The sequence below is a fragment of the Pararge aegeria genome, chromosome 8, assembly GCF_905163445.1.
Source record: "Pararge aegeria chromosome 8, ilParAegt1.1, whole genome shotgun sequence".
NCBI classification, from domain to species: Eukaryota; Metazoa; Arthropoda; class Insecta; order Lepidoptera; family Nymphalidae; genus Pararge; species Pararge aegeria.
The window spans coordinates 9,504,222-9,528,864 of record NC_053187.1 but is presented as its reverse complement, the minus strand read 5'-3'; the positions used below and the strand labels follow the sequence as shown (position 1 = coordinate 9,528,864).

Sequence of the window (24,643 nt, the reverse complement as noted above, 5' to 3'; positions counted from 1 at the left end):
AATATCAAACAGATATACTTAAACCGTACCTAAGAAGATATCACAAGTAGTAAAGTGTAATACTAGATGGTACTACATAGTACCTCATCATTTGACAATCATCAATAATGGTGTACCATGTAAAGTTAAATTAGGAGTGTGTATTTTATTATTGCGAACGAAAAACTCATTTGATGATAGTTTCAGTTGAGTTTTTTTTCTTAAAAGAATTGACTAATTCAAAGTAACCTATACTAATATTACAAATGGGAAAGTGTGAAGTGAAATTTATTATTTATTATTACTACGAAATACGCGGACGAGGGTACATCTAGTGACCCAATAAGAACCTCTTGCTTTCTGAGACGGTAACAATAAGAATTGCATTTTTAAAGTTTGTAGGTAGGTACGCACGACCGTGGCTCAAATACGTCGTCACGGGTCACTGCGAGACCTTTGTTTTCCACTTAAGAGACACAAAGCCCAACCATAATAGCATATCCCAAACATTAGGTAATGCTTCTAAAAACGATTCTTCTGTGTTTATAGTTTCAGCTAAAGGCTATCTAGCAGTACCTACCTGTATTATGATACTAGTGATACTAATGATAGATATTTGCCACATTATGATACTAGTGTGTTTTGTTAGTTATACGCGAGGAAATCCGAGACATTTTTCAACATAGTTGGGAGGGAAAAAACAAACTTCATTTCAATAAGGTAACTATGTTCTCAGAAAATTAATAATTTAATCAATCATTAAAATTATTTATTTATGTTATGAATTCTTAGACTATATAAAACTTACAATAATCATCCGTTTAATTCATTTCAAGTTTTATGTAGTAGTATCATTATAATAAAACACTATTGCGGAATTGTAAAGAAAAGAAACACGTGTTTAATATTCTGTCCCTTACATTAAACTCCATGTAGGGTCATTTCGCCTGTTTGCGTCCACTTAGTGGAGTTGTTAGGTTTGAACGTGAAAAAAAAAAATGTCCGTGCGGTAGTTTTTAATCAAATATGGTTGTAATGTAGTCCCTATATAGTCTTGTCAAGTTTAATGCACAGTTTTGGACAACGCATCTGATGTTTTATTCTACACAGGTACAAATAGCTGAAACAGGCGATTTTCCCATTTTGCGTCCACAAAATCCAGATTGCGTCCGCCTGTGGACCAATTGGCGTCCACCTGTTTAGAAATAATTAGGAAGGGAAATAGGAAATAAAAAGGGAAGCTTGTGATTTTAATCAAAACATTTATTTAATACCTAATTGCTGATATCATAAAAGTTAGTGAATAGTGATATCATAAGTTGCACTTTAGGATATTTTTTTCTTCTCCAACTAACTCCATTAATAGATTCACTATTATTTCGAATATCATGTCGATGGCTTTATACGATTCTATTTTACCATTTCGGTACAAAGCCTTTAAAATTGGCCAAGTGCGAATCGGACTCGCGCGTTCCGTGTTTTATTTTATTTTTTAATATTTATTGTTATAGGGGCAATAGAAATACATCATCCATGAAAATTTCAACTGTCTTACTATCACGATTAATGAGCTACAGCCTGGTGACAGACGAACAGCAAAGTCTTAGTACTGGGTTCCTGTTTTTACCCTTTGGGTAAGGAACCCTAAAAATGGAACAAAATTCAAATATTGGCAAATATATAAAATAATTTTCGTATAATAATTGTATATTTTTAGGTTAGGTAGGTTATAAAGAGTATATTTAAATAAAATTATGTAAATTTTACTCTATTATTTTCGTGTGATAAAAAGATGGACGCAAAATGTTATAGGGTTTCTTATGTAGGAAAACTGTGCGTCCAAGTCTGATTTTTGACATTCATTATCTTTTTTTATATTTCTAATAATATGGACGCAAATCGGCCATGATATTATGCATGTTAATGTTGTTAAAATTGATAGGAAGTTTATATTGTTTTTCCCATGTTATCGTATTTAATTCAACATCTTACTGAGAAATAGTTAGAGTAATCTGCGTCCACAGCGGACGCAAAGTGGGTTTTTTATAAATTTTATGTACCAGTTCGCGTCCACCTTATATAAAACTGTCAGTAGAAAAATATAAGCACAAACATCGTTATTCCTATAGTGTGGTTCACAATTAAGGTCTAGGGATAACAAAGTATTCTAAATTTCACATAAACACCTTAAATACTTACCGTGAAAAGTACAGCTGCTCACTATTTTTTTTACAACAGATTCGCGCGTCAGCACTTGTTGGTTGCACACGCAAGATTAGTTTATTTTTCATTAAATTTGGGTTGCACGCACAGATCTTTTGTTTGTGTGTGAGTACCTGTCATAGGTCCGACCATCAATAGAAGCGCTCTTGTTAAGATTGGTGTGTCGGTATTGTTATTTTTCACTGTTGTAAAACAGTGTACCGTCGTTTGGACGCGAATTGGGCGTCGGACGCGAAAAGTCGAAAAGACCCTAAGGGACAGAATATTAAACACGTGTTTCTTTTCTTTACTCCATTTAATATTAATATCTCATGTAAGTTTTTTTTTTAAATTTAGTTTAGTTCTTAATTATTCTGTTATTTATTTATTTATTTATCAATAAGACACCAGCAATTAATTGTAACTACATTCATAAAAAAAATATGTGTTAGAATTATGTTTAGTGTCATTACAATAATCAATTATAGTGTACCTATATCATTGTGTAGATGGTTTATAGTTACCAAATAAAAATAAATAAATAAGTAAACAGTAGTAAACAGTAGTAATATTTAGTAAACAGTTCCTACACTATGTAACTTATTCCTAAACTCATTAGCAGCGACCTTGCCGCGACATCCTCCATGCAGCCGAGCGTAAGAGCAACAATACGTCACTTTAATCATTTCAGTGTTTCACCGATTTGATAAACCTTTAACTTCCGCAATATACTCACTTATATATTATCTAAGAAGAATTTTCAAGCTACTTTTAAGATCACAACATATTACGCTACACACTTTAAGGCTATGTACCTACTGAAGTGAAAAGGCCACCAACTTAATATGTGGTGTACAATAGAAGGGGAGTCATTAAAACAAGCTTGCTGACCATAGAATGGCAAACAGCAATAGGTATAATTAGCCCGGGACCAAGAAATCGATGTTGTGCACTGGTCGGGCCATTGCAGAGCAAATTAAGCCGTCGGTGATCCCGACTGCTATCACTAATTTGTGATAACATAATCGTTAAAGCTCTAACCCGCATTGGAGCAGAGTGGAGTTAATCTCTAATACCTCCCTCGTAATAGTTAAGACTTGTTACTTACTACAGTAATGGATGATGATGATTTTGACTATAGTCTAATCTGAACTATAGTCTAAAATAAATAAATCGAAACAAAAAATCGTTAACTGTAGGGTTAGTGCAAGTTTGGAAAGCACACATTCACCGCCGATAGTGAGCGCTCATTTTAGTTCACAATCGTCTCACCAGTGGCGCTGGCTGTAGACGTATGGAGCAACTCAAGGTCGAGCCTCGATAAGGGCGAACGAGTAAATATTGTACTAACCCTACTGATATCCTTATTTTTCATGAAAGATAACGGAGAATTAGATACCTATACCAACAACTCTATATATACTTTAGAGAAAAAAAAATATTTAGGAATTATTAAGGTACAATATATTATATAACAATAAATAATAATAGAAATAACCAGTGATCTTACAAGTTGCAAACTTATTTAATCGATGGAAATAACCGACATTCTAAAATATTTCGCTCGCCTTCATTCTCAGAATGGAAATTAGGACCTCGTGATCTGTAGGAGACCATAGTGACGGCATAGCTGTAGTTTGTAGTAGTTTGAATTTAAAAAAAATCATACAGACTCATTGCCGACCCACTCGCGACGACGAGGCACGAGTCTCCGCCCGGAATAAGAAATACTCACAAGGACAGGAATGTTAGACCTAATATTATGGGGAACTCTCAGACATGCATGAATCCTCTAGATGTTATCCTTCACCGTTAAAGCAAGATGATAAATTAAAAACGCACATTATTTTCACGGTGCGTGACGGGGGTTTGAACTCGGTCCCGCCAAAAGTGATGCCGAAGACCTAACTACTAAGATATCACCGTATGAATAAAGTATCGAATGACCTATTTGGAACTGCACGTAATGACCTCGATCAGTGCAGTACAGAAGATATCCCTGAGACTAATCAGGGAAAGATGAAATGACACATTGTGTTATGCTAAAATTAGTCCGCGTCACGCCATCCTTGCAGAAGGACGGGTTGCCTACATACGGACTCATTACTTCCCAGTTACCATTGTCAATTACAAGACAAAAACTCCCACGGTTTATAAAGGTTTGAACGTATGCGTACGCACGCAGAGCGCATCTAAACTCATCCGCACCGCCCGCGCCAGTGCAAAGTGTTAAGCTATTATACAGGAATTATTTTAAACGTAAGTTTTTTTTTTTAAAACTCTCTAAATTTAATTAGAAGTTAAGAAGGAAAATTTTTACTAAACTAAATATGCATGCCAATATTGTACGTAATCTCTTTAAATATACAGTCAAAAATAGTAATTTTTTTTCAATAGGAATCATTTTGAAGAGGACAAAAAAGCCTACAGACATCAGCTCGACTCTTTCACGAATTACTTATAACGATTGCCCTAATGTCACTGTGCTTCAGGGACTGCTGGTCATTATCACAAATAGGTGATAAGTCACGTATACGTATTATATTGTTTAAATTCAGGATGGTGGCTGTTTGGCGCCATTTTTAAATATGAAAATATGAAGGTACTGTTCTGCGGTCGTGTTTTTAGCATTTTTTAAGTGAAACTTCTTTAGAATTGTTGTGATTTCAAACCGGATGCAACGGAAAAAACTACAGGTAATAGACACAAATACAAAAATGTGTAGGGTGAAGCTGGCAAAGAATGAGACAGAAATATACATACTATTTTATCTGTTTTTTTTCCTATTTAAGTTACCAAGGAAACCGAATAATATCTAGATAAAGAAACAAACACATAAATGTATAGGACAGAGTGAGATAGAAAACATTATACATTTTTTTACCTATTCTAGTTACCATGGAAACTAAATAATAAACCTTACATTAATCCTAATAGTTCTGATACTCTACATCCACCTCAATCTGTCGTAGGCAAATTTTCAGAAGTTACACTTCCACTGTGTGTGAATAAATTGCTCAGGTTTTTTTTTTTATTTAGTGAGTTCCTTGCTGGCTGGGTTTGATTTCATTTCCATAAACACTAATTAGCCTAGCCTACCTTGTTTGTTTATCAATCAGAATAGAATAGAATAGAAAAAGAAGAAGTCTTTATTGCACATACAAATAGAAAGCTAATCAGCTGCCTGAGCATAGTCTTTTGTGAAGTCGATAACTTTCAGTCTTTCAATGTATATTTTAAAAATATTAATTTTTAAACATACTTTTCACTAAAAAGTTACGCAAGGATTTTTTACAGTAAACTGGCAGGTTTTATAAAATGGACGGGTAGGTATGAAATAGGGCCGAGTTCGGTCGTTTGTTTCCTCATTGCAATGATTTACAGAAGTGATGCATGTTGTAGGAGTTTAGTTCCTTCGCACTTATTTAGTACCTAACTGAGTAAGTAGTGGTTCAGAATATTCCGAATGAATGGGATTTACTACGGTAGTATTCATTTTTCGTTGTGTGGTTACAATCAATTATTCTGTTATTAAGTATCTACTTGCATCACTGAGGTACCTACCAACATATGTATATTTTTTTTTTAAATGTCTATCGTGTCGTACGTACTTATTATGGTTGCGTAGCTAGATTTCAGGAGAATAATCTACCCAGGCTACATAGTTATTTTAATACGCCGCAATTCCTCCCAAATATTGTCAATAGTGGTTACTTTTAACGCGCTTGAGCAGGTACTCCCTATCAATAAATACATAGAATTAAGAGGAGGTATCACGCAAACTCGCTAATTTTAGATTTGATTCTTACAGTAGCCCAAGAAGTTTAATTTACCCAAAAACAAACATATACAAACTACATCACATTTCCAAGGACCCAGATTGAGCGAACATAAAAATATGAAATTTTTGAACATACGGAAACCTCGTTCAGCCATTATTGCATGCAATGCATTGTGTCCACCAAACGTGAAAACTTCCCGCACACGTCTCACTTCACACTCGCGGAATGTTGCTAGCTCACAAATTGTTCCCATTTACCACATTTATCGTAAACTTTTAGCACATAAATAATGATTGTCAACTGCTCAACGGAATTAATTGACTAACCGCCTGTTCGAGAAACACTACTACAGTGGAGTGGTTTTAGATCCTTCAATATTGGTCGTGTACACGGTTTCTGTATGTTTTCAATTCCGTAAATTAAAACTTGGCTAAACCATTAAAGCACGGAGCACGTATGGGAAGCTATTGTGTAACCTTCTAATGGTGAACCATAACTTGAAACCTTAGATAATTATCGAACTTCCTGGCGCAGTGGTGAACGATGTAGTCTTATAAGTGTGCTGTTCCGGGATTGATCCCGGCAGGGCAATATGAGTATTACTAATTTTTGCTTTTTCTCTGTTCCGCCCGGCCGGGGCTTAGGCACCCACCACCATACCGACCGACAGCCATGTCGCCAGACTGTTAAGCGCTAGCTACGATGCCGCATAGAAACCGAATAGGGGTATAAGCTTATTACCCCTTATACAGGGTGGTCCGCTACCATCTATTCGTAAGATGGTAGCGCATCATCAGTAACCACTATAATTTATAGGTGATTTTATAGGTTTTTTTATAGCTGAAGTATCAGATGCTTTAGGTGCTATTTCACCTTGTGCTTCATTTAATAAAAAAAAATTAAGGTAAGGTTACTAACCTTACCTACTCCATTATATCTTGAATATTGATAACCTGAAACAGGACTTAGTTATTTTTTTTAAGATAGAATAAAACTCCGAGATACGATTCAATTTTGTCCCAGTACCTACTAATTAATAATTTAAAGGTCCTACTTAAATAAAAATATTATTAATATTGCGAATACGTCTATTTACCTTGTTCCTGCAATTATTACACATATATGTTAGGTCACTTTAACGTGAGAATGGTCTTACAAACAGTCGATTATTGTTTTGATGTTGAGGGTCAAAATATTAAACGCTAACGTACATGTTAATGTTGCCTTCACATAGTAATTACTTCATGTTAATTTGCAATGAAAAGGCCCAAGCATGACATTATTCATGTACTAAATTGTAAATAATTGTAGGTATGAGTACCTGACTCACGTTTACTTGAATAACTTATTGTTTATTAAGTAGTTTTAAACGTAAGCGTATACGAACTACCTCGTTTGTGTGGAGTGTTAAGCATGTTCTGAACGATTTACGGGTCGGTACTGATAAAAGAAAAACCCAAAACTTGTTAATTTTGGGTTTTTCTATTCTCAGTACAGCCATAAGGAAATATGATGTACCTCGGAGAGCACTTTAAGCCGTCAGTCCTGGTAATTATTACTTGTATTGATACGTTAAAACGCACCGACCCACACTGAAACACCGTAGTGGGTCGATGCTCTAAAACCCTCTCTCCTAAGAGTGAGGCCTGTGCCCAACAGTGGGACGTCAATAGACTAAAGCCGAGTCACGTAAAATGCCTCGTTGGTCTATTGGTTAGCATGTTCAACTATGGATCCCAAAGTTCTGGATTCGAATCCCGAGCCGGGCCTAGAATGATTGGGTTTTGTAAACACTCAGGGAGGTACCTACTAGCCTTAGTTAGGATATTGTCAGTTTCTACTCTCGTTCCACGGAGAGAAGCTCTTGTGACCTAACTGCAAAAGCGCTAATCAGACTTCGATTGGTTAACCCTAGCTTTGCAAAGCGCAATTTGTTAAGAATTTCGTTACCCAAATCAAGAAGTTTGTTACCAACACTACTACAAGTTATTCTTTGACTGCAATATCACCAGGTGCAAGTGATGATCTAAGAATTTTAGTCTTACTCTAATCTTCTCTAATCGGCGTCCACGCGGCAGCGTACCGGAACGCTTGCACTATTTGTCCGTGATGTCGAAGTCACGGCCGGAAACTCCTACTAGACAAGACCAGAGAAAAATCAGAAATAGTAAATTCCTAAATTGCCCTTTGCGTAAATAAACCTGGGACATCCAACTTATAAGATCACAACGCTTTCCACTGCGCCAGGGAGTCATCGAAACCCTTTCTTTTATATGTACACATTTTCCCAGTGAGACTGAGGCTTTAAAGTGAGGACATACAAATAAAACTTATATTATTTTGCAGATGACATATTATTATTACCAATTCCTAATATCGCTGCTAGTCACAGTGGCCACGTATGCAGCCCCTGAAAACTTAATAGAGCAAAAGAAAGCCACTCTCGTCCCTAAACAAGTAGAAGCTAACAACGATCTCAAAACCGCAAGCAGTTCTTGTAAGTACATTTGATATTATTGTTACCCGTACTTAGATGATACATCCTTCTTTATATGTACCTTGTTAGAATTTGTATGAAATACCACCATAAATGATCGTAGTTAGTTGAACTTACAGCAACTACGTAATGATGCCATACTTATCGGTTTTTTACATGATATAATCTTCGGTAAGTGTTCAGAAGTCTTGAATGAATGTTGAATTATTCTATAATTGAACACAGAAGCCGTGAGCGATGTTGATGGCATCCTTTTGTACATCAGAAATGTAGTTCAAATCCAACGAACTGGCAGTTTTTTGAGTAAGACCTCGTCCAGCGAAGTACTATGCTTATATGTGCCGCGTAGCAAAATATGTAATTTTGTGAAAAGGGCGTACCTATTTACATCATCACTTCAACCGATTGAAGTCTACTGCTGGAAATAGGTATATTGTAGGGACTTCCAAAATCCATGGTCCTGGGCTACCAGCGACACGTCTGGTGTCGTAACCAGGAATTGGGGGTCCGCCGGGTACTAGATGCCAATAATCACCACGCTTGGCATATGGTTTGTTGATCATAGTGCTGGTCAACTCGCACCGATAAAGCTGTTGCTTTACCGATCAGTTAATTTGTGACCTACTGAAAAGGAATGATTATATCGACATTGATTGGTCGTCAGAGCTTCTATGGTAACTTAGCAGGGTGCACGGGCAGTTGAGGTCGACGGTTGGGGAAGCTGACTGGTACTAGTCTCCTCTAACACCCGACCCCGCGGTGTACCAAGGCCTTGAATATGTTTGCAAAGATTTTTTATTGCAATTACGTGTAGAGTAGGTACACTCAGTAAAACTGCAGGGCGCCACTATAGTATAAAAAAGAAATTTCGAGGAAGTTTGATATGGCAAACTGTAGATTAGATAGTTTTACGCATCAACATGCAATTCCGTATTTCACAAATTTTAGTCAAATTGGTGGAGTTGCGACATAAAGGAGTAACAAACATTCACAGATACAAACTTTCACATTTATCTTAGTGTGATTTTCACTTTTACAGATTCGCATCAGTACTCAAACTGGGGTGGTAACAACCCCGGCGGTTATGGATTTGCTATCACAGGTGTCGGTACAATAGACGATAGGAGAGATTTTGATCCAAGTTACAATACCCTAGGTGGATATGATAGTTCAATTAAGAACACCGGTTATGGAAGCAGCGGTTATGGAGGTAGCGGTTACGGCATAACAGGCTATGGTGGCAATTTAGGATCCGGAGGATATGGTGGGTACAGACAAAGTGGTTATGGAGCAAGTGGACCTTCGCCTATCGGTTATGACACAAGCGGTTTTGGGCCTAGTGGACTAGATCATACCAGTGGATATATCAGCAATACAGGATACGGTGGTGGCAATGGAGGCTATGGGGGATATGGTGGATTTGGCGGAAACGGTGGATTAACCTCCTACTATGGTTACGACAATCCACAATATCAAGGTGCCGGACATCTCGGATACGGATACTACAATAAAAAGCCCGGTTATGGCAACATCTACAGCAATGGAATCACTCCGAGTTTAGTAACAGGTTATAGAGGCTATACGCGTAGGTAATAATAATGCACCTAAGAGCACATACGCATTTAGCAGATTATACACCTAAATACTACTTACTATTCAGTGCAACATTTTGGACTACGGGCTATCGAAAGAAGCAATTATCGAACTGAAGTTTTAGTTAGGCGATCTTATGGGAGCCATGGTCCATTGTAGTTGGATGAAGCAAGTGGCCACAGAACTATTTAATGTAGGTCCAGCGAGTTTGCATCACTGGGTTGACGATTAGTAACTATGATGATTTCTATAATATAGTCTCGTGCTTGCGATCAACCGGACATTACATTACGGGTAACCGCACAATGCATATGAAGAATATATTTAACTCAATAGCATTATATTATGCTAACAAATAAATAAGCAAATTATTTATAGACAATTAAATATGTTAATTTCTTACTTGGTAAATGAAATAAATGTGATAAAGTGTCTCTATGATGATCAATATTTAAAGAAAAAGATAGCTCGTAGATTGCATAAAGTTTTGGTTATTTTATATTTAATTTTAAAGCAAATTTGAAATATGAACATTTTTCTATATACCTTGTATGTATACTACCATTTTATTTTGTTATTGCTAAACCAAAGACTTAAATGTTTAGTTTGTTGGCTAAGTATATTCGTCAAATTTGTTAACATTGTTGTAGTCTTCAATATTGATACATATAGTTCAGATTGTAATAAAAATAAGATATAAATCTGTGATTAAAATATTATTTATTATTGTTTATGTGATTTATTAATTAAAACAAATAGTTATGTGTTTAGGAAATTTTATTACTAACAAAGACAATTGTCATCTTATACTTCCTACTTTATTCAAATTGTAGTTGCATAGAGTGAAATTTAAATGTTTTACATCAAAGCAATTTCTACTTAATGTTTATTAAAATAAATGTGTTATGAAAGTCAAGATCAGTTGAATGCCTCTTCAATGTAACATTATAAAATTGCACGATAGCATATACCGAATACTGAAAAGTATTTGAAAAATTGATAAACCCAAAAATGTTGTTTTACTAATTCTTGTCATTATATCCAGCATTGGTAGAATTCTATCATGGCATTCTTGAGAGGCCACCGTAAAACTTACACTTAAAATTGTTTTCAGTATTCAGTGATACATTTTGATAAAGTAAACACAAATGTGAACAACGATTAATCAGAGCCAGACACGCTAGTCTGCTTTTTCATAGACTTTAAAGCTCTTTCTCGGAGTTTCTTTTCTAAGTCCTCGTTGTTAACTTTCCCCTCCTCTTCTTCTTCTTCCTCAGCCTCATCACTGTCTGAGGAATCATCTTTGCGCTTAGACGCTTTCTTATGTTTTTTATGTTTCTTATGCTTCTTTGAATGTTTCTTATGCTTCTTTGCCTTTTTAGACTTTTTAGGTTCGTCACTGTCTGATTCCGATTCTGAATCGGAAACTTTCTTTCTAGGCTTTTTCTTTGTTACCTGGTCACTATCGGAAGATGATTCCTCTTTTTCTCTTTTCTTAGCTTTCTTCTCACCCTCTTCGCGAGTCTTTATTTTTGACTCATCTACGTGTTTTGCTTTAGAGGATTTCTCCTCTGCCTTGCGCGTTTTAGAAGCTTCGGGTGATGCAATCTTATCCTTAATAGAGTCAGCCTTCTTACGCCGAACTTCCTTTTCCGAAGAAGTCGAATCATGCTTTGCTTTCTTTTTACTTGACTTCTCGTCACTATCAGAACTATCTTCGTGCGAATCTTCAGAGTTATCAACTTTCTTTGATTTGACTGGTTTACTCTCATTTTTTTCTAGTCTCGGACGATCTAAATTAGCATCTTTAGCCCGCTTTTTGGATTTCTTTTCAGTATCTGAGTCTTCTGTCAAACTTTTATTTTTCGCTTTAGCGCTCTTACGCTTGACCTCCTCTTCTGAGCTAGATTCAGAACTTGAAGATCTAGCTCTCTTCTTTCGAGACTTCTTCGCTAGTTTTTTCTTAGCATTCTTTTTGCTTTTCTTTTTCCGATCTTCAGAATCACTTGAAGAAGAATCTTCAGAATCACTGTCGCTAGACGAACTTTCTTTTTTAGATTTCTTTGATCTTTTTGAAGTAGGCTTCTCTTTGCGTTTAGGTTTAGATTTGCTCTTTGATTTTGCAACTTCTTCACTACTTTCACTTTCGGATTCAGATTGCTTTCCTTTGCGTTTTGCCTTCTTTACCTCAGGAACCTTAGCATCTTCTTCATTCTGTTCTTTACCAGAAGCGTCGTCTCCAGATCGGTCTGATTTCTTGTTATTCTCTATTTCATGTTTTCTTAAGAAAGGTGATGGAGTACGCGACAAACTCTTAGAATATTCACGCAACACTGGAACTGAAATGAAATCTTCTTTATCTTCTTCGTCTGAAGATTGAACTTTAGTAGTCTGAACTTCATTTTGAGGTGCAGGTTTTTCATTAACAACGGACGACTCTCTGCTAGAACTTGAAACCACCCGTTCTTTGGAACGTTCTCGTGGGATGGGTATCCGTTCTGGCGACTTCTTGCGCAGTTTGTCGAGATTTTCTGTAAATTAATATAATATAATAATATCTGTGACAATATAGAAAAAAATATTCTGTGCACAAAATTAAATGAACTGCAATAACTAACCTTTACGTGGTATAGAGACGGACTTCTCCAAACGTTCTTTAATCAGATCGCTTGACCTTCTATCACGTGATTTCCTATCCCTCGACCTTGGTACTTCCTTTCCAGACCGGTCCCTCGATCTCTTGTCCCTGGTAAGAATAATTTAATATAAGAATAAGAAAACGTTTACTTTACTGTCATTTTTGGGATGAATTTTATCAAATTTATTTTGTCCAACACTTACCTGGATCTGTCTCTAGAGCGTCTGTCCCTCGAGCGATGCTCTCTAGAGCGGCGGTCCCTCGACCCGCGCCTGGAACGATGCCGAGAACGCGAGCGCCTGCGCGAACGAGAACGGCGGCGATCGCGAGACCTATGATAGACATTCGAATCAACCCTCTAATATATGGTTTTATGATTGCAAAGACTTAAGGGTTGGTTAAGACATGCAACGGCACACAGTTTTGTTTGCACAAATATAAGGACTGTATGGAACTGTAAGCTATTATCGTACGTGTAAAGAGTTGTAGTGAGTCAACACGGCCACCGGACTGGGCAACGAATTGGTACGTAGCGACGGAGAACGGGATCCCCCCTTCCCGGGACGCCTGCGGTAGGCCGGCTCGCTTTTGCTGTAGACGGTACTCTCAATGAGTATCGTAGTGAGAAGTTGACTCACTATATGCTCCTTACAAATATGCTATTATATAAATATGATGGAACAAAAACTCTGAACTCGGGTTATATAGACACGACACGCCGAAAAATCGTCCTGTTCCTCCTCCATCAAAATCCATTCCAAAACGAACAGTAAATTAGACTTCTAAACAAGTTAGGCGGGCATGCAAAAACAGGCTTTTTGTATGATCTTACTTATTCTGCAAGGTAAGTTAATAAGCAAAAGCACATAAATTTTAGCAATTTAAAATTATTAATAAAACATCGAGATTATTTTTGATGCTGAAGAAGTGTTAATAAAAAGCGAAATCATAGCATAAATAAAGATAAATTACCTGTCTCTTGAACGTCGTCGAGAGCGTGAACGCGAACGTCTACGTCTTTCAAGCGATCGGCGACGTTCACGCGACCTGGTATTATAACTCAACAATATTAACAAAATAAAATAAACACTCTTTTCTTTTCTTCTTTTGTACATTGTATAGGGTGGAATCGTAAATATCCGCAGGCGATTTTTTTCTGAGCATAAGATCCGAAACACATCTACTGAGATGTGTATTCGCAACGGAATAATTGCGATGTTAATTCATTTTATTTACGTTAGTGACCTTCTGTTGTGGAACATCGCTACACATCAATATACAAGGTCAATAGGAAAGCCTGGGATATCACAGGATTCGTAAAAATGAACAACTTTTTCTTGAGAACTATGTATAGAAAAATAACTGGAGAAATAGCTGTTTTTATTAACGGTAACTAAGAATCGCAGTTTACTATGGTAATACAGTGATTTCAATTTCAGTCATAAGTCTTATTATGATCTCTTATACTGAAAAAATAATCAACGGCGTGCAAAAACGATTCCCAGTATATATAACAACAAAGAAATAAAATTATTAAGAAATTTAGGGTATATTTATCAAAATTATCAAGTTTTCCATTAAGGACAAAATAATTGTCATAAGTATATAAAAAGAAATTAGAATTTATAAACTACCTTATTTTATATAGCTTTAACAAATCAGATTTAATAATTTTAAAAGAAAAAGATATATCGAGGTTCAACTATTACCGCACATTATTTCAATATTATGTGCTCATTCTATCAAATCAAGGAATTCAGTTAAAAGAATGAGATTTATTTAGAGATTTTAGAATGGACCCTATGCACAGAGTACCTTTGTTACCTACTATCTGGAGTCGAGAACATTTAATAGATCGATTTTAGTTTAAATCTGTAAAATGTTTTTTTTTTCTTTATATCAGCTTTGTACTCCGTACCGTACTTTGTAACGTTGTACAAAGGTACAAACATGACTCCCCGAGGGCAATAAAAAGGCAAAATAGTTTTAATTATCTATTAAAAATAGTTTCACATCTATACTAGAGATGCATTCAACTGAGTGAGCGCAACGGTTATACTTTTGTGCAAGAGTGACAAAAAAAATGTTGACCTAATAACGAATTACTACACATTTTTCTTCGTGCTTAGCGTCCGTACTTTATAACCGTACAATCTTCAAATACGAAAGTCATTTGCTAAAGAGCTTTTAGATTCATTTAACATTACATATGGCAACAAACAATATGACAAGAGTTGTATATATGGGATATTAAATTATGTAAAAAAGTACGAATTGGACTTTAACACCAAGGGTTCCTTACAAAGGTGCGGTGATATGAAACAATACATAATATTAACATTATTAAGATCGTGCAAAAACACGCGTCTTGTTTTGGGGACCTCCCATTAATTTTCAACTTCTTTATTATTATTATTTGGTATTATAGCGGCAATGGAAATACAAATTCTGTAAAATCTTCTACCTATAACGGTTCATAAGGTCAGGCCGCTGATAGACGGACGGATGGACAGAGCCTAAGTAAAATACAATACAAATGCTGAAGGTTACATCAAATACAAGATGTTTTAACTTCTCTTACCTCTCCCGTCTCTCTCGCTCCCGACGGCGCCTTTCACGTTCACGTTCTCTCTCCCTCTCGCGCTCCCGTTCTCGACGCTCTACAGACCGACGTGGTCGGCTGCTCCGACGTCGTGACTTGCTCCTAACATAAATATAATTCTTTTGCTCAAATAGTTAGCTCGTTTTAAACCTGCCTCTAGCTCAGGCAGGCGTCGGCTACTTCGAAGACTCGAAATGTACTATACACCTACAATGTACATTTGGGCGTCGAGATTTGGACGGTCGGTTGGTATTTCGATTTTCCGTTGTATCATTATTATAAATATTTAAAAAAAAAATTACTAAATGATTAAAAATATTTCTATTCACCACAATCTGGCCTGATGGAAACTGTAGATAGGCCTAAAAATGGGACGCGTTTGAGTGAAATGTTTTACGGATGCCAAAATAAAATAATAAAGTACATTGAGATTTACCAAATCTTTTAAGTTTATTAAAAATATTGGGGAGTTGGGGTTGAAAACATATCCATATTAATACTATATGTTCAGCTCAATCACAGCTCAGATCTTGAAGAAATTTGACAAATATACAAGCTGTCCATTTTCCTCTCACGCAAATAACGTCAAAGACTACGTTTGTTTAGATTAATTATATCTTTTCGTTGACTTCTGTTCGCATCATGATATCATTTTTCTCCTTAAAAAATTACAACACGTGACCTACCTGTCTCTCCGCGTACTGCGTCGGGGGCTGACACTAGCGGATGAATCGCGATTAGAGCGATACTGCCGTTTCTTGTGCGAAGATCTCTTCTTAGCGCTCCCATCTGTGCGGAAAAAGTTTTTTATAAAAAAATAGTCGTTAGTAGACGAAATAAACAATAAAAATATATTTAGGATAATGCAACATTATTTCAAAGTTACATTGTCTGAACACGACGACAAAGCATTATTTTAACGGCCAAACTATAGTAGCAAATATACTTACGAGATGAAGCGGACGACGAGCGACGTTCGCTGGATGAGTTGCGCGGTTTCTCCACCGGTTTCTCCTCTTCTTTTTGCTGGTCACCTACCGCCACCACTGGTACTATGGACCTATTGAGTGCATGATCATTATTAATCATAAATCATAAAAATCTATTCTTATATTCGAAATACGAAAGTTTGGATGGGTGTTTGTTACTCAATTCCGCCAGAGATACGATAGGTATGCACGGATCTGGATGAAATTTAGCAGAGATAGATTATCTGGCAAAGCACGTAGGCTACTTTTATCCCGGAAGAATCGAAATGGTAGTTCAGGGGTCAATGAATAACAGGCATACCAATCAAAGTTGCCACGCGTATCAAGTCGCGGGCACAAACTTGTATGTTATAAATGTGAAGTCTAAGGTATAAAGATTTGTACACAAATGTCTAGACTAAATTGACAGATGTTAAAAGTTGTGCTGTCGTTTGCATTTGTACATGTCGAAATAGTAAAGCCCAGAGAACTGCCTTTAAAAGAAAAGGCATCAATGATGTATTCAATTATCACTGATTGGTCTATTGCACATATACTATCTTATCGCAGTCTACCAAAAAAACCTAGGAAAAACAAAGTAAAGTAAAGTTTTCATACTTATTGGGCGAAGCTGATCTAGATTTGGGTTGCACTTCTTTATTTTCATCATTCTCTACCAACGAATCGTCAACCTTGGAAGACTCATCTTGGATGGACTCTGCGGTGGAGTTGTTGTGGTTGACTTCCTCTTTCATTTCAACATCTTCTTCCTTCTTGACAGGAGACTTCCCATTTTCTGGACAAGACGTTAAAAATATTACTATTTACATCATTTAATATTAATCTATGTATGCAACGTGTAAACGGAATTACGAAATACTATTGAAGGGTGCACAAGTATATTTCATAACGAAATATTTAAACCCTATAAAAATATTAAATCGATACATGCATATTAAATATTGTATACTTCGAAGGGTGTATTGCCGAGGATCTGTTTGGTGTGGAGTATAAGGATTGAAGAAATTATAAATTACACCACACAGATTCTCCTGCTTTTCACGGAGTATAGCAAATTAAGCTTAATTTTGATAATATACATGCATATTAATTTTTCCATAAAAACTAATTCAAAACATTCTAAATGTTTACTTATGACAACCCTTTTGAAGATAAAAGACCGACACGTGCATAGTACCTACGCGACGCGTACCGAATAAAGTGACAGGAGTCACTTGATTTTACTTTTGCACGCGATGTAGGTACCTCTAAAGCCTCTGAAGTATTACATTTTGTATAAAATAACAAATAAGCACATTGGCTAGCGACATGTAGCTTGATCTCACTGGCCGATCGCTAATGCATTTGTAGTCTAACACATAAGAATTCTCTATTTTATATGACATCTCAATGTCCTAACCAATTTTCAAACAAACAATACAAGCCCGTTATGGACTACTGCCTTATACTCATGGCATTGTGAGAGGAGACTTGTTCCTTGTAATTCAAATTTCAAAATATTTTTATTTCTATCAGTCCTAATATAAGAGTTTTAGAAATGTTAAGTCCGCATTTTCCCTGGTAGTGACTAAAACCGCTCCGGACGGGAGAGTCTACTGAGAAGCTAACAAGAAACCCAGCAGCATTTGATCTTTTAAATTTTATCACTAATCTTCTAAGAAATCTTGTCAAAAGAAATTCATCAGAATAGAAACTTTTTTGAGGTACATACCTATCCCTACTAATATTAAAAATGTGATTGTAAGTTTGTTTGTTACGCTTTCACGAGAAAACTACTTAACCGATCATCATGAAACTTTGCACACATATACCTGGAGGTATCAGAAGTAACATAGGTTAATTTTTATCCCCAATTTAATCTTAGTTCTTTCGAGAAAGGGGCTCAAAGTGTTTGACGATTTTCAACCATAAGTCCGTCAAATGACAAACGCAGACGAAGTCGCGCGGCGAGGGTGAGCTACTGGGTTGATAATGCATTAAAATAAGCCTTGTGTACTTGTGTAGTGCTAGTAGAGTAGATCCTACCGCAATGTTCCTATGACTTGCACTTACCCTTAGGTTCAGGTAGCTTGATTTCATCAACATGCGGGGGCTTCGGCTGGCTGCTACGATCGCGGCTACGCCTCCTCGACCGGCGTGGGCTGCCACCACTTCGATGCCTTTTATCATTTAGGCATATTAATAATAAAATAATTATAAAATAATCTTTTTTTTAAATCCATAACAAATTGTCCTTTACTACATTCACACCAGCACGGCTTGCATGGGCAAGAGACAATTATATCCCCGGGTAAAGGATATAAATTTATCAACTCTCAGAGCACTGGCGGAAATTAGGAAATAATATCCAAATAATAAATGTGTATTAATAAACGGGGGTAAACTTCTCCTATTCCATGTTCCATTGATTTAGCAGGTGGACACGTTAATTATATCGCTTGTCAGGGGATATAATCGGGGGATATAATTTTTATCTCCCGCCCGTGCTAGCCCTGCTGGTGGTAACTAACTGAAGAATGTTAAGCCGTCGGTAACAATTATTTCCACTAACATTATATAGGCGTTATAACCCGCCAATCACATATGAGTAGCGTGGCGGTTATACAGTCATGATCTTAGCAGAATGGCGGATCTTAAGCAAAGCAACTTATAACAGTACTTACCTATTAAAGCCATTTAAAATAGGTTTCAAAGTTAAGTCATATTTTTAATAAATACACAAAAATCAATTATGTTAACTGTGTCATATTTATGAAAAATTAAAAAAAAACTTTTTACATTGGCTTTTAAGAACTGTAAAATTATAATAAAATAAAAACAGCAAAACCCATCATGCTTCTACAATACATGAGGCGTTATTATTGTAGATGTAAACATAAAAATTAAACTCACTTCCTGTCAGATGAACGATCACGCGAGCGAGACCGGGAGCGCCGTCGGTCACGCGACCTCCGCCGCGACCGCGATCGAGTCCTGCGTCGATCCTTGTCTTTATCCTTGTCCTTCTGTTGCTCTTCCTTTACAAAAAATCCACAATTTACTACTAAGGCTCTCCCAAACAGACGCGAAGTCGCGGCCGGAATTTACTCGCGCTATCTCGCTCAAGCGGTTCTGGCGGTAACTTGCGATCAAATATTACCACCGATTTATACGTCGTTATTCCGGCCAAATTATCGCACCTGTTTGGGAGAGCCTTAAAAGTTATCAAAATATATTTATGGCATCAATTAAATTGTATATCTAATTATATGAACATAACTAAAATCCCTCAGTCATATTATAGTTTGATTTATTCTCGTCTAGAGCCGCGCCTTTAAAGAATATATTTATAAACGGCGGCCGATGTCGTGCCATCTCATTCGCACAATATTAACATCGTAACGGTAATAGCATTAAAGTTTGTATTCGCGATTCTACTCAAATACTTTCTCTGTCATTTCTAAATTGATTCTAATGACATTGCTTATATTTGTAGCTAATTTTATTTGAAACAAATAGATAAAATTTATTTGATAATTATTTCATTGATTTAAATAGTAATATGAGAGAAAACTTATTTGCTGTCATTTACAAAGTTATGTTGTTTAAAGCCATTTCAAAAAGAACATCTTTAATTTCTGAATACTATACCATTCTTTTCTTGATTTCCTCCTTCTTCTGCTGCGTGAATGACTCCGGAATTCCGTTCTCGCTGGCCTGGGCGCTCAGGAGAAGCTCCCACAGCTCGCCCATGAAGAGTCTTGCATTTTTCCCATTAAGAAATCCAGTCAAGTTGATCTGCATCTTCTTTGGACAGGGGAACTGGGAGTCGAGGAAACGGAAAAGGGAAGAGAAAAATACTTAATTAGTGACATGTGTATTTCCACTGCCCTAGAATAACTTTCCAAGTTACATGTTCCACCCTACAATGATCGATTACATGATCCGGTCTTAAATCAGACTTGTACAAAGCCGATCCGAAGATAGTTAAACAAAACAACTCAGGGAGACGTTCAGAGCGTCGCCTGGTAGGGAGAAATCTTAAAAACAAAAACAATAAACAACACAGAAATGACTCGGGCAGGGAAGCGAACATTATAATATCAATATATGGTATTAAATGTGTGGGTGAGGAAACCGCGCAGGCTGCTAGACGGAGGGGTCCTCAAGTCGACGGCGACGCAACGCTGCGCAGACGCACGCCGCAAGCTCCGCTGCCGCCGTAGCGACGCACGTGCATCACCATGTTCATACTTCTCTCTTCAATCCCTTGCACCTGTAAGGGTTTTGCGACACAACCACATTATGCTGAACGCAAAGCCTAACTGAGACTTCCCTACGCCGAGTCAAGTCTTTCTCTGATCGCCTCGGAGCGTTATTACATTCGAGTCTTTACAAGATGGCGACATATTAGTTTTAGTTTAACATTGTTTTTAGTATTTAATTTCCCCGTAAATACCGATTGAGAATGCTAAGGCCTCCGTAACAGTGTAGAAGGCGCGCGCGGCGGCGGCTGGCGGCGGCAGCGGGCGGCAACGGCGGCACTCTAACCGGTGGAGACCATAAAAATAGCCATAGCCAATCAATATACATTTGACATTACATACATTCGATTGCAGTTTCCTTTTCCGATTTAAGCTCACTTAATTCATCTCTCAGTATAAATTAACTTAAAATTTTGAATCTTGAAAGATAAAAGAAACTGCAATGATTACATTAGTTTATAATAGTTAATAACTTAAATAAAAAATGTATAAAGTCACCTTTTCCTCTAGTTGGTTGTTCACGTAGTCAATGACAACATCATCTTCCATCTTGAGGATTTCTGTGATCTTCTGGGTTATCCATGGCTTCAATACATCCAGTTTCACCTTGGACATATCCACCTTAACAAAATAAAGATATTTTTTACTTTGTACAAGCCTATTCAACCATCATCTTATTTAACAACTAATTATATTGGTGAATATCAACCACATCAAACATATTATATGTTTCTGGCTACCAAATGAATATTTTCTTTTACCAAATGAAGTTTACTTTTAGTTCATCATCAAAAATAAGGCTAATATTCCTCAAAGCTGATACTCCTACTGCAATGTGATTTGAATTGAGAAACATCATGCAGAGGATTATTTCAAAATAATATTGAAATCTTGTTTTAAAATAACATAACAATGTCTTTTAAAAAACATAACACTGGCACTAGCGGGTGAAAGGGGAACCATAGAAAATCACAAAATGTTATAGTGGTGTTTCAAAAATAATTATTTACCGGAGGAGATACATTTAACGGAGGTAATCTAAGAGGCCCCTAATTCCCTTACCACAGGATTATTGATGAAACACCATGATGACCTTCTTCGACTTGGCCTTGACATCACTCAAATATATCTCATAAGATGTTCCTTTACCCCCATATATTGAACAATCTACTACAGTGTTTGTGTTTTACATGTGCCAGTGTTTAATAGTTTATTAAGTGTAACATTTTAAGCACCATATGTTTAATGTTTTAGTAAGATAACTTGCATTTTTTAACAATTTCCTAGATATTGTTTTTTTATTTTTAAAACATATTGCATGCACAGAGTTTGTAATAACTTTATGAGGCGAAATATTGTAAAAAATAAAATAATTGTGTTCATTCTGCCAATATCAAACACAAAATAGTCAGTCAAAAAAGGGTAGACATTGAATGACAAGTGACGTCAGCCACATTTACCTATGAATCAACAAACATTTTACTTATAATTCTATTTAAAACTCTTATTATATTATGACTTTCATTCCAAATACTAGAATTTAACACACACTTCTAATTACTAAAAGTAAATAAAAGGACATTTTGTTGATTTTTAGCATCCTCTCATTTCTCAAAAGATATCTATATAGATATCTTTTGAGAAATGAGAGGATATAGATCCAAAGCAGCTTAGAGCACTTAGTGTGTTTTGTATGCCACACAACCTTTTTTTAAATGACATTGTAACAATTATTTTTGTTTTTGCTTTGTGATTGTTTGTTACATTGATTTATTATGTTACCTACTTTAAAGGCTAATAGGTTTTTCCTTGAGTTTTAGTTGATTTTTCTGTTTTTCTATAAATGGATTTAACAACAGACTTCAATTTTTTGCACCCCTTAAATGACCTGGCTTTGATTAATTGTAAGCATTGTTACCTGTTGAGTCAAGCAATCTCCAAACTTCATTTGTTTCATCAGCTTCTTCTCCTTATCACTGAAGCGTGTGTCCTGCTCAGTACTGGTTCCCTGTGGAAGATTAGAAATTGTTTGAATGTGTTATTTTTTCAGAAGGTACCGGAAGTTTGTCTTAAAAATGTAGCAAAACCTGGAATCAAACCCAGGACCTATGTAGTTGTAAACATGCCAACCACTACACCAACAAGGTTAAGTAGTGTTAACAATCATACAAACGACAGTTAAATAAACATCTTTCGTTTCTAAATAAGGCCCCATTTTCAATTTTGCTCCAGGGCCCATGTTTACATAGCTAATCCACTGGTGGTGAATATTCAGGTTTTGATCGATATGATAGAATGAAGCCCAGAAGTCTAGAAAGAAAACTGGTTACCACGCACGATTCCACGCAATCTTGTCTGTTCAAGGCCGAAACAGCTTCTAGGATAGCACATGTACAAAATTTGCCAATGTTTGGCCTATCATGAGAGCATAAAAAAGCAATAACGCTGATCCGTTACTTGCTAGTAGAGCCAAGACCGCTTTCTTTTTGCAGTAAAATTACGGTATATAAAATAAATGTGACTAAAAGGTAAAAACCATAAAAGATTAAAAGTAATTAGGGGACCTTTAATGCTTTGCCATTTTAAGACTTCGTATAAAAATAATCTTACCGTGTACATCATCATTTTGGTGCAATTAGAAAAATCAATATTATATTAAAATATGCGGCTTGGGTTGTAACCCCCAAGATGCGCAACAACGATATTACTAATTGCAAGAGAAAGCAATATCAAAGTTGAAAATTCAACAGCATTTGAATTAAAACTCAATGAATCATCGCACTGAATCCATTATTTTAGAGGTTCTCTAAAATTTCACAAATTCACTATTTCATAGTGTGATCGACTTCGACCGCCATGTTAAAATTCAAAATGGCAGATACCATATCAAAGACAACACAACGAACCCACGCTCAAGCAGCCACAGAACATAATAACCCTAAATCTCGAAACACTTAATAATCTTAACACGTGATTAAAACAAGAAATCACATCATATTTTCTGACTGACCTCTTTTATACTCAATAATTATACTATAGTAGTATATTATTTTTATGGCTAGATCTAGGATCTGATTAATGGTATTAAGAACATACAGATCCACTAGATCCAATAGTTTCTTGAACAAACAGTTAGTCACTTCATACCATTTTAGCAGATAACGGTAATTATTTTACCTCTAATGTTCTAAGTGTTCACCATAAAATGGGAAAATGTGAAAGAAATTGTTAGCTAGAGTTTTCCCTGTTTTTGGCACTGGATACAATGATGGCTGAATGCGGATTCTGTGTGTGCTTAATTCAATGGTCTAGTCAAATACAACATAATAATGTGAATATTCTATTACGTCTAATTTCGTTTTAACTTTGTAGATATATCGAGAACCAATGTCATTACACTAATTTGATAAGATTATTCTATTTTTCAATTTGAAAATAAGATTTCTGTTAATTTTTATTATTTTCATAAATTCAAAATTTCTTTATTCATGTAGGCCTATCACATATGAAGCGTTCATACATATTTGTTTACATAATTGTAAGGTGATGGTGATAACTTCGTTTGCCAACTTAAATCTAAAATAGTCGATAGGGCAGGAATTATGTTAATTTTATTTTCTGAACATTATACACACTTTTATTATACGCTTATATAAATACACTAAACGTAATGGTAGAAATTAGTTTGATTTTTTATACCAAGCGCGTTTTGTGTCTACGGAATTAAGTGACTTATCATGTATTCGAAAATACTACTAAGGTGGAGTGGTTTTTGAAACTTCAATATTAGTCGTGTACACGTTTTCTATATGTTCTTAATTCTGTGGAATTTTGTGTATAGATAATTGAGATTTAAATGTACCGTAGACGTTAAATGTACACATAGCCTTAAATTTTAAATCATCAATATCACTTCGAAAAATTATGCTAGGAGGACAGGGGGCATACTATCTTCTTCTTACCCTAAGCACTGGGCTGTATTTTTACAGGGCTTCAAAGAGTTTCACGAGTTTTACTCTTTATGTTATTTAAGATAATAGGGCCAGGCATGTCAAACTCAATTTATGTTATTTTAAATTATTATATACTGTTAAATTTCAAAGTCAATTTGTTTTTT

At 35.9% G+C, this 24,643-nt stretch overlaps 2 protein-coding genes across 9 annotated transcripts; one reads left to right on the top strand and one right to left on the bottom strand.

Moving 5' to 3' along the window:
- The first annotated feature begins 475 nt into the window (after positions 1 to 475).
- Positions 476 to 10,659, top strand: LOC120626087 (glycine-rich RNA-binding protein 3, mitochondrial). 4 transcript variants are annotated; one of them, XM_039893379.1, is made up of 4 exons: positions 4,253 to 4,440; positions 4,579 to 4,699; positions 8,310 to 8,460; positions 9,500 to 10,659. In XM_039893379.1, the coding sequence occupies exons 3-4, from the start codon at positions 8,310 to 8,312 to the stop codon at positions 10,051 to 10,053; spliced, it is 705 nt and encodes a 234-aa protein (XP_039749313.1). In that variant the 5' UTR covers positions 4,253 to 4,440; positions 4,579 to 4,699; the 3' UTR covers positions 10,054 to 10,659. The 4 variants fall into 4 exon arrangements, with proteins under 4 accessions (XP_039749312.1, XP_039749313.1, XP_039749311.1 ...); XM_039893378.1 differs by lacking the exons at positions 4,253 to 4,440; positions 4,579 to 4,699 and adding an exon at positions 476 to 699; XM_039893377.1 differs by lacking the exon at positions 4,579 to 4,699.
- Positions 10,660 to 10,812: 153 nt separating this feature from the next.
- LOC120625605 (peptidyl-prolyl cis-trans isomerase G-like) lies at positions 10,813 to 23,416 on the bottom strand. 5 transcript variants are annotated; one of them, XM_039892672.1, is made up of 14 exons: positions 23,137 to 23,416; positions 22,445 to 22,534; positions 21,025 to 21,147; positions 19,913 to 20,083; positions 19,175 to 19,287; positions 18,335 to 18,441; positions 16,880 to 17,057; positions 16,244 to 16,353; positions 15,980 to 16,082; positions 15,273 to 15,395; positions 13,664 to 13,738; positions 12,895 to 13,023; positions 12,672 to 12,799; positions 10,813 to 12,584 (listed from the first exon to the last, which is right to left on the bottom strand). In XM_039892672.1, exons 1-14 carry the CDS (start codon positions 23,149 to 23,151, stop codon positions 11,215 to 11,217), a joined length of 2,835 nt encoding a protein of 944 aa, XP_039748606.1. In that variant the 5' UTR covers positions 23,152 to 23,416; the 3' UTR covers positions 10,813 to 11,214. The 5 variants fall into 5 exon arrangements, with proteins under 5 accessions (XP_039748606.1, XP_039748607.1, XP_039748605.1 ...); XM_039892673.1 differs by having other exon boundaries at positions 19,175 to 19,284; XM_039892671.1 differs by having other exon boundaries at positions 19,175 to 19,299; positions 23,137 to 23,415.
- Between the last annotated feature and the right edge of the window lie 1,227 nt (positions 23,417 to 24,643).

Bases quoted from the DNA above. Each gene is read 5' to 3' on its own strand.
- LOC120626087 (XM_039893376.1), top strand. From the start codon at position 7,473: ATGATGTACCTCGGAGAGCACTTTAAGCCGTCAGTCCTG. The intron at 7,512-8,309 runs GTAATTATTACT...ATTATTTTGCAG, and splicing joins ACTTTAAGCCGTCAGTCCTG to ATGACATATTATTATTACCA. The intron at 8,461-9,499 runs GTAAGTACATTT...TCACTTTTACAG, and splicing joins CAAAACCGCAAGCAGTTCTT to ATTCGCATCAGTACTCAAAC.
- LOC120625605 (XM_039892671.1), bottom strand. The intron at 21,148-22,444 runs GTAACAATGCTT...TATTTTGTTAAG, and splicing joins GAGATTGCTTGACTCAACAG to GTGGATATGTCCAAGGTGAA. The intron at 13,739-15,272 runs GTAAGAGAAGTT...TTATAATACCAG, and splicing joins GAGCGAGAGAGACGGGAGAG to GTCGCGTGAACGTCGCCGAT.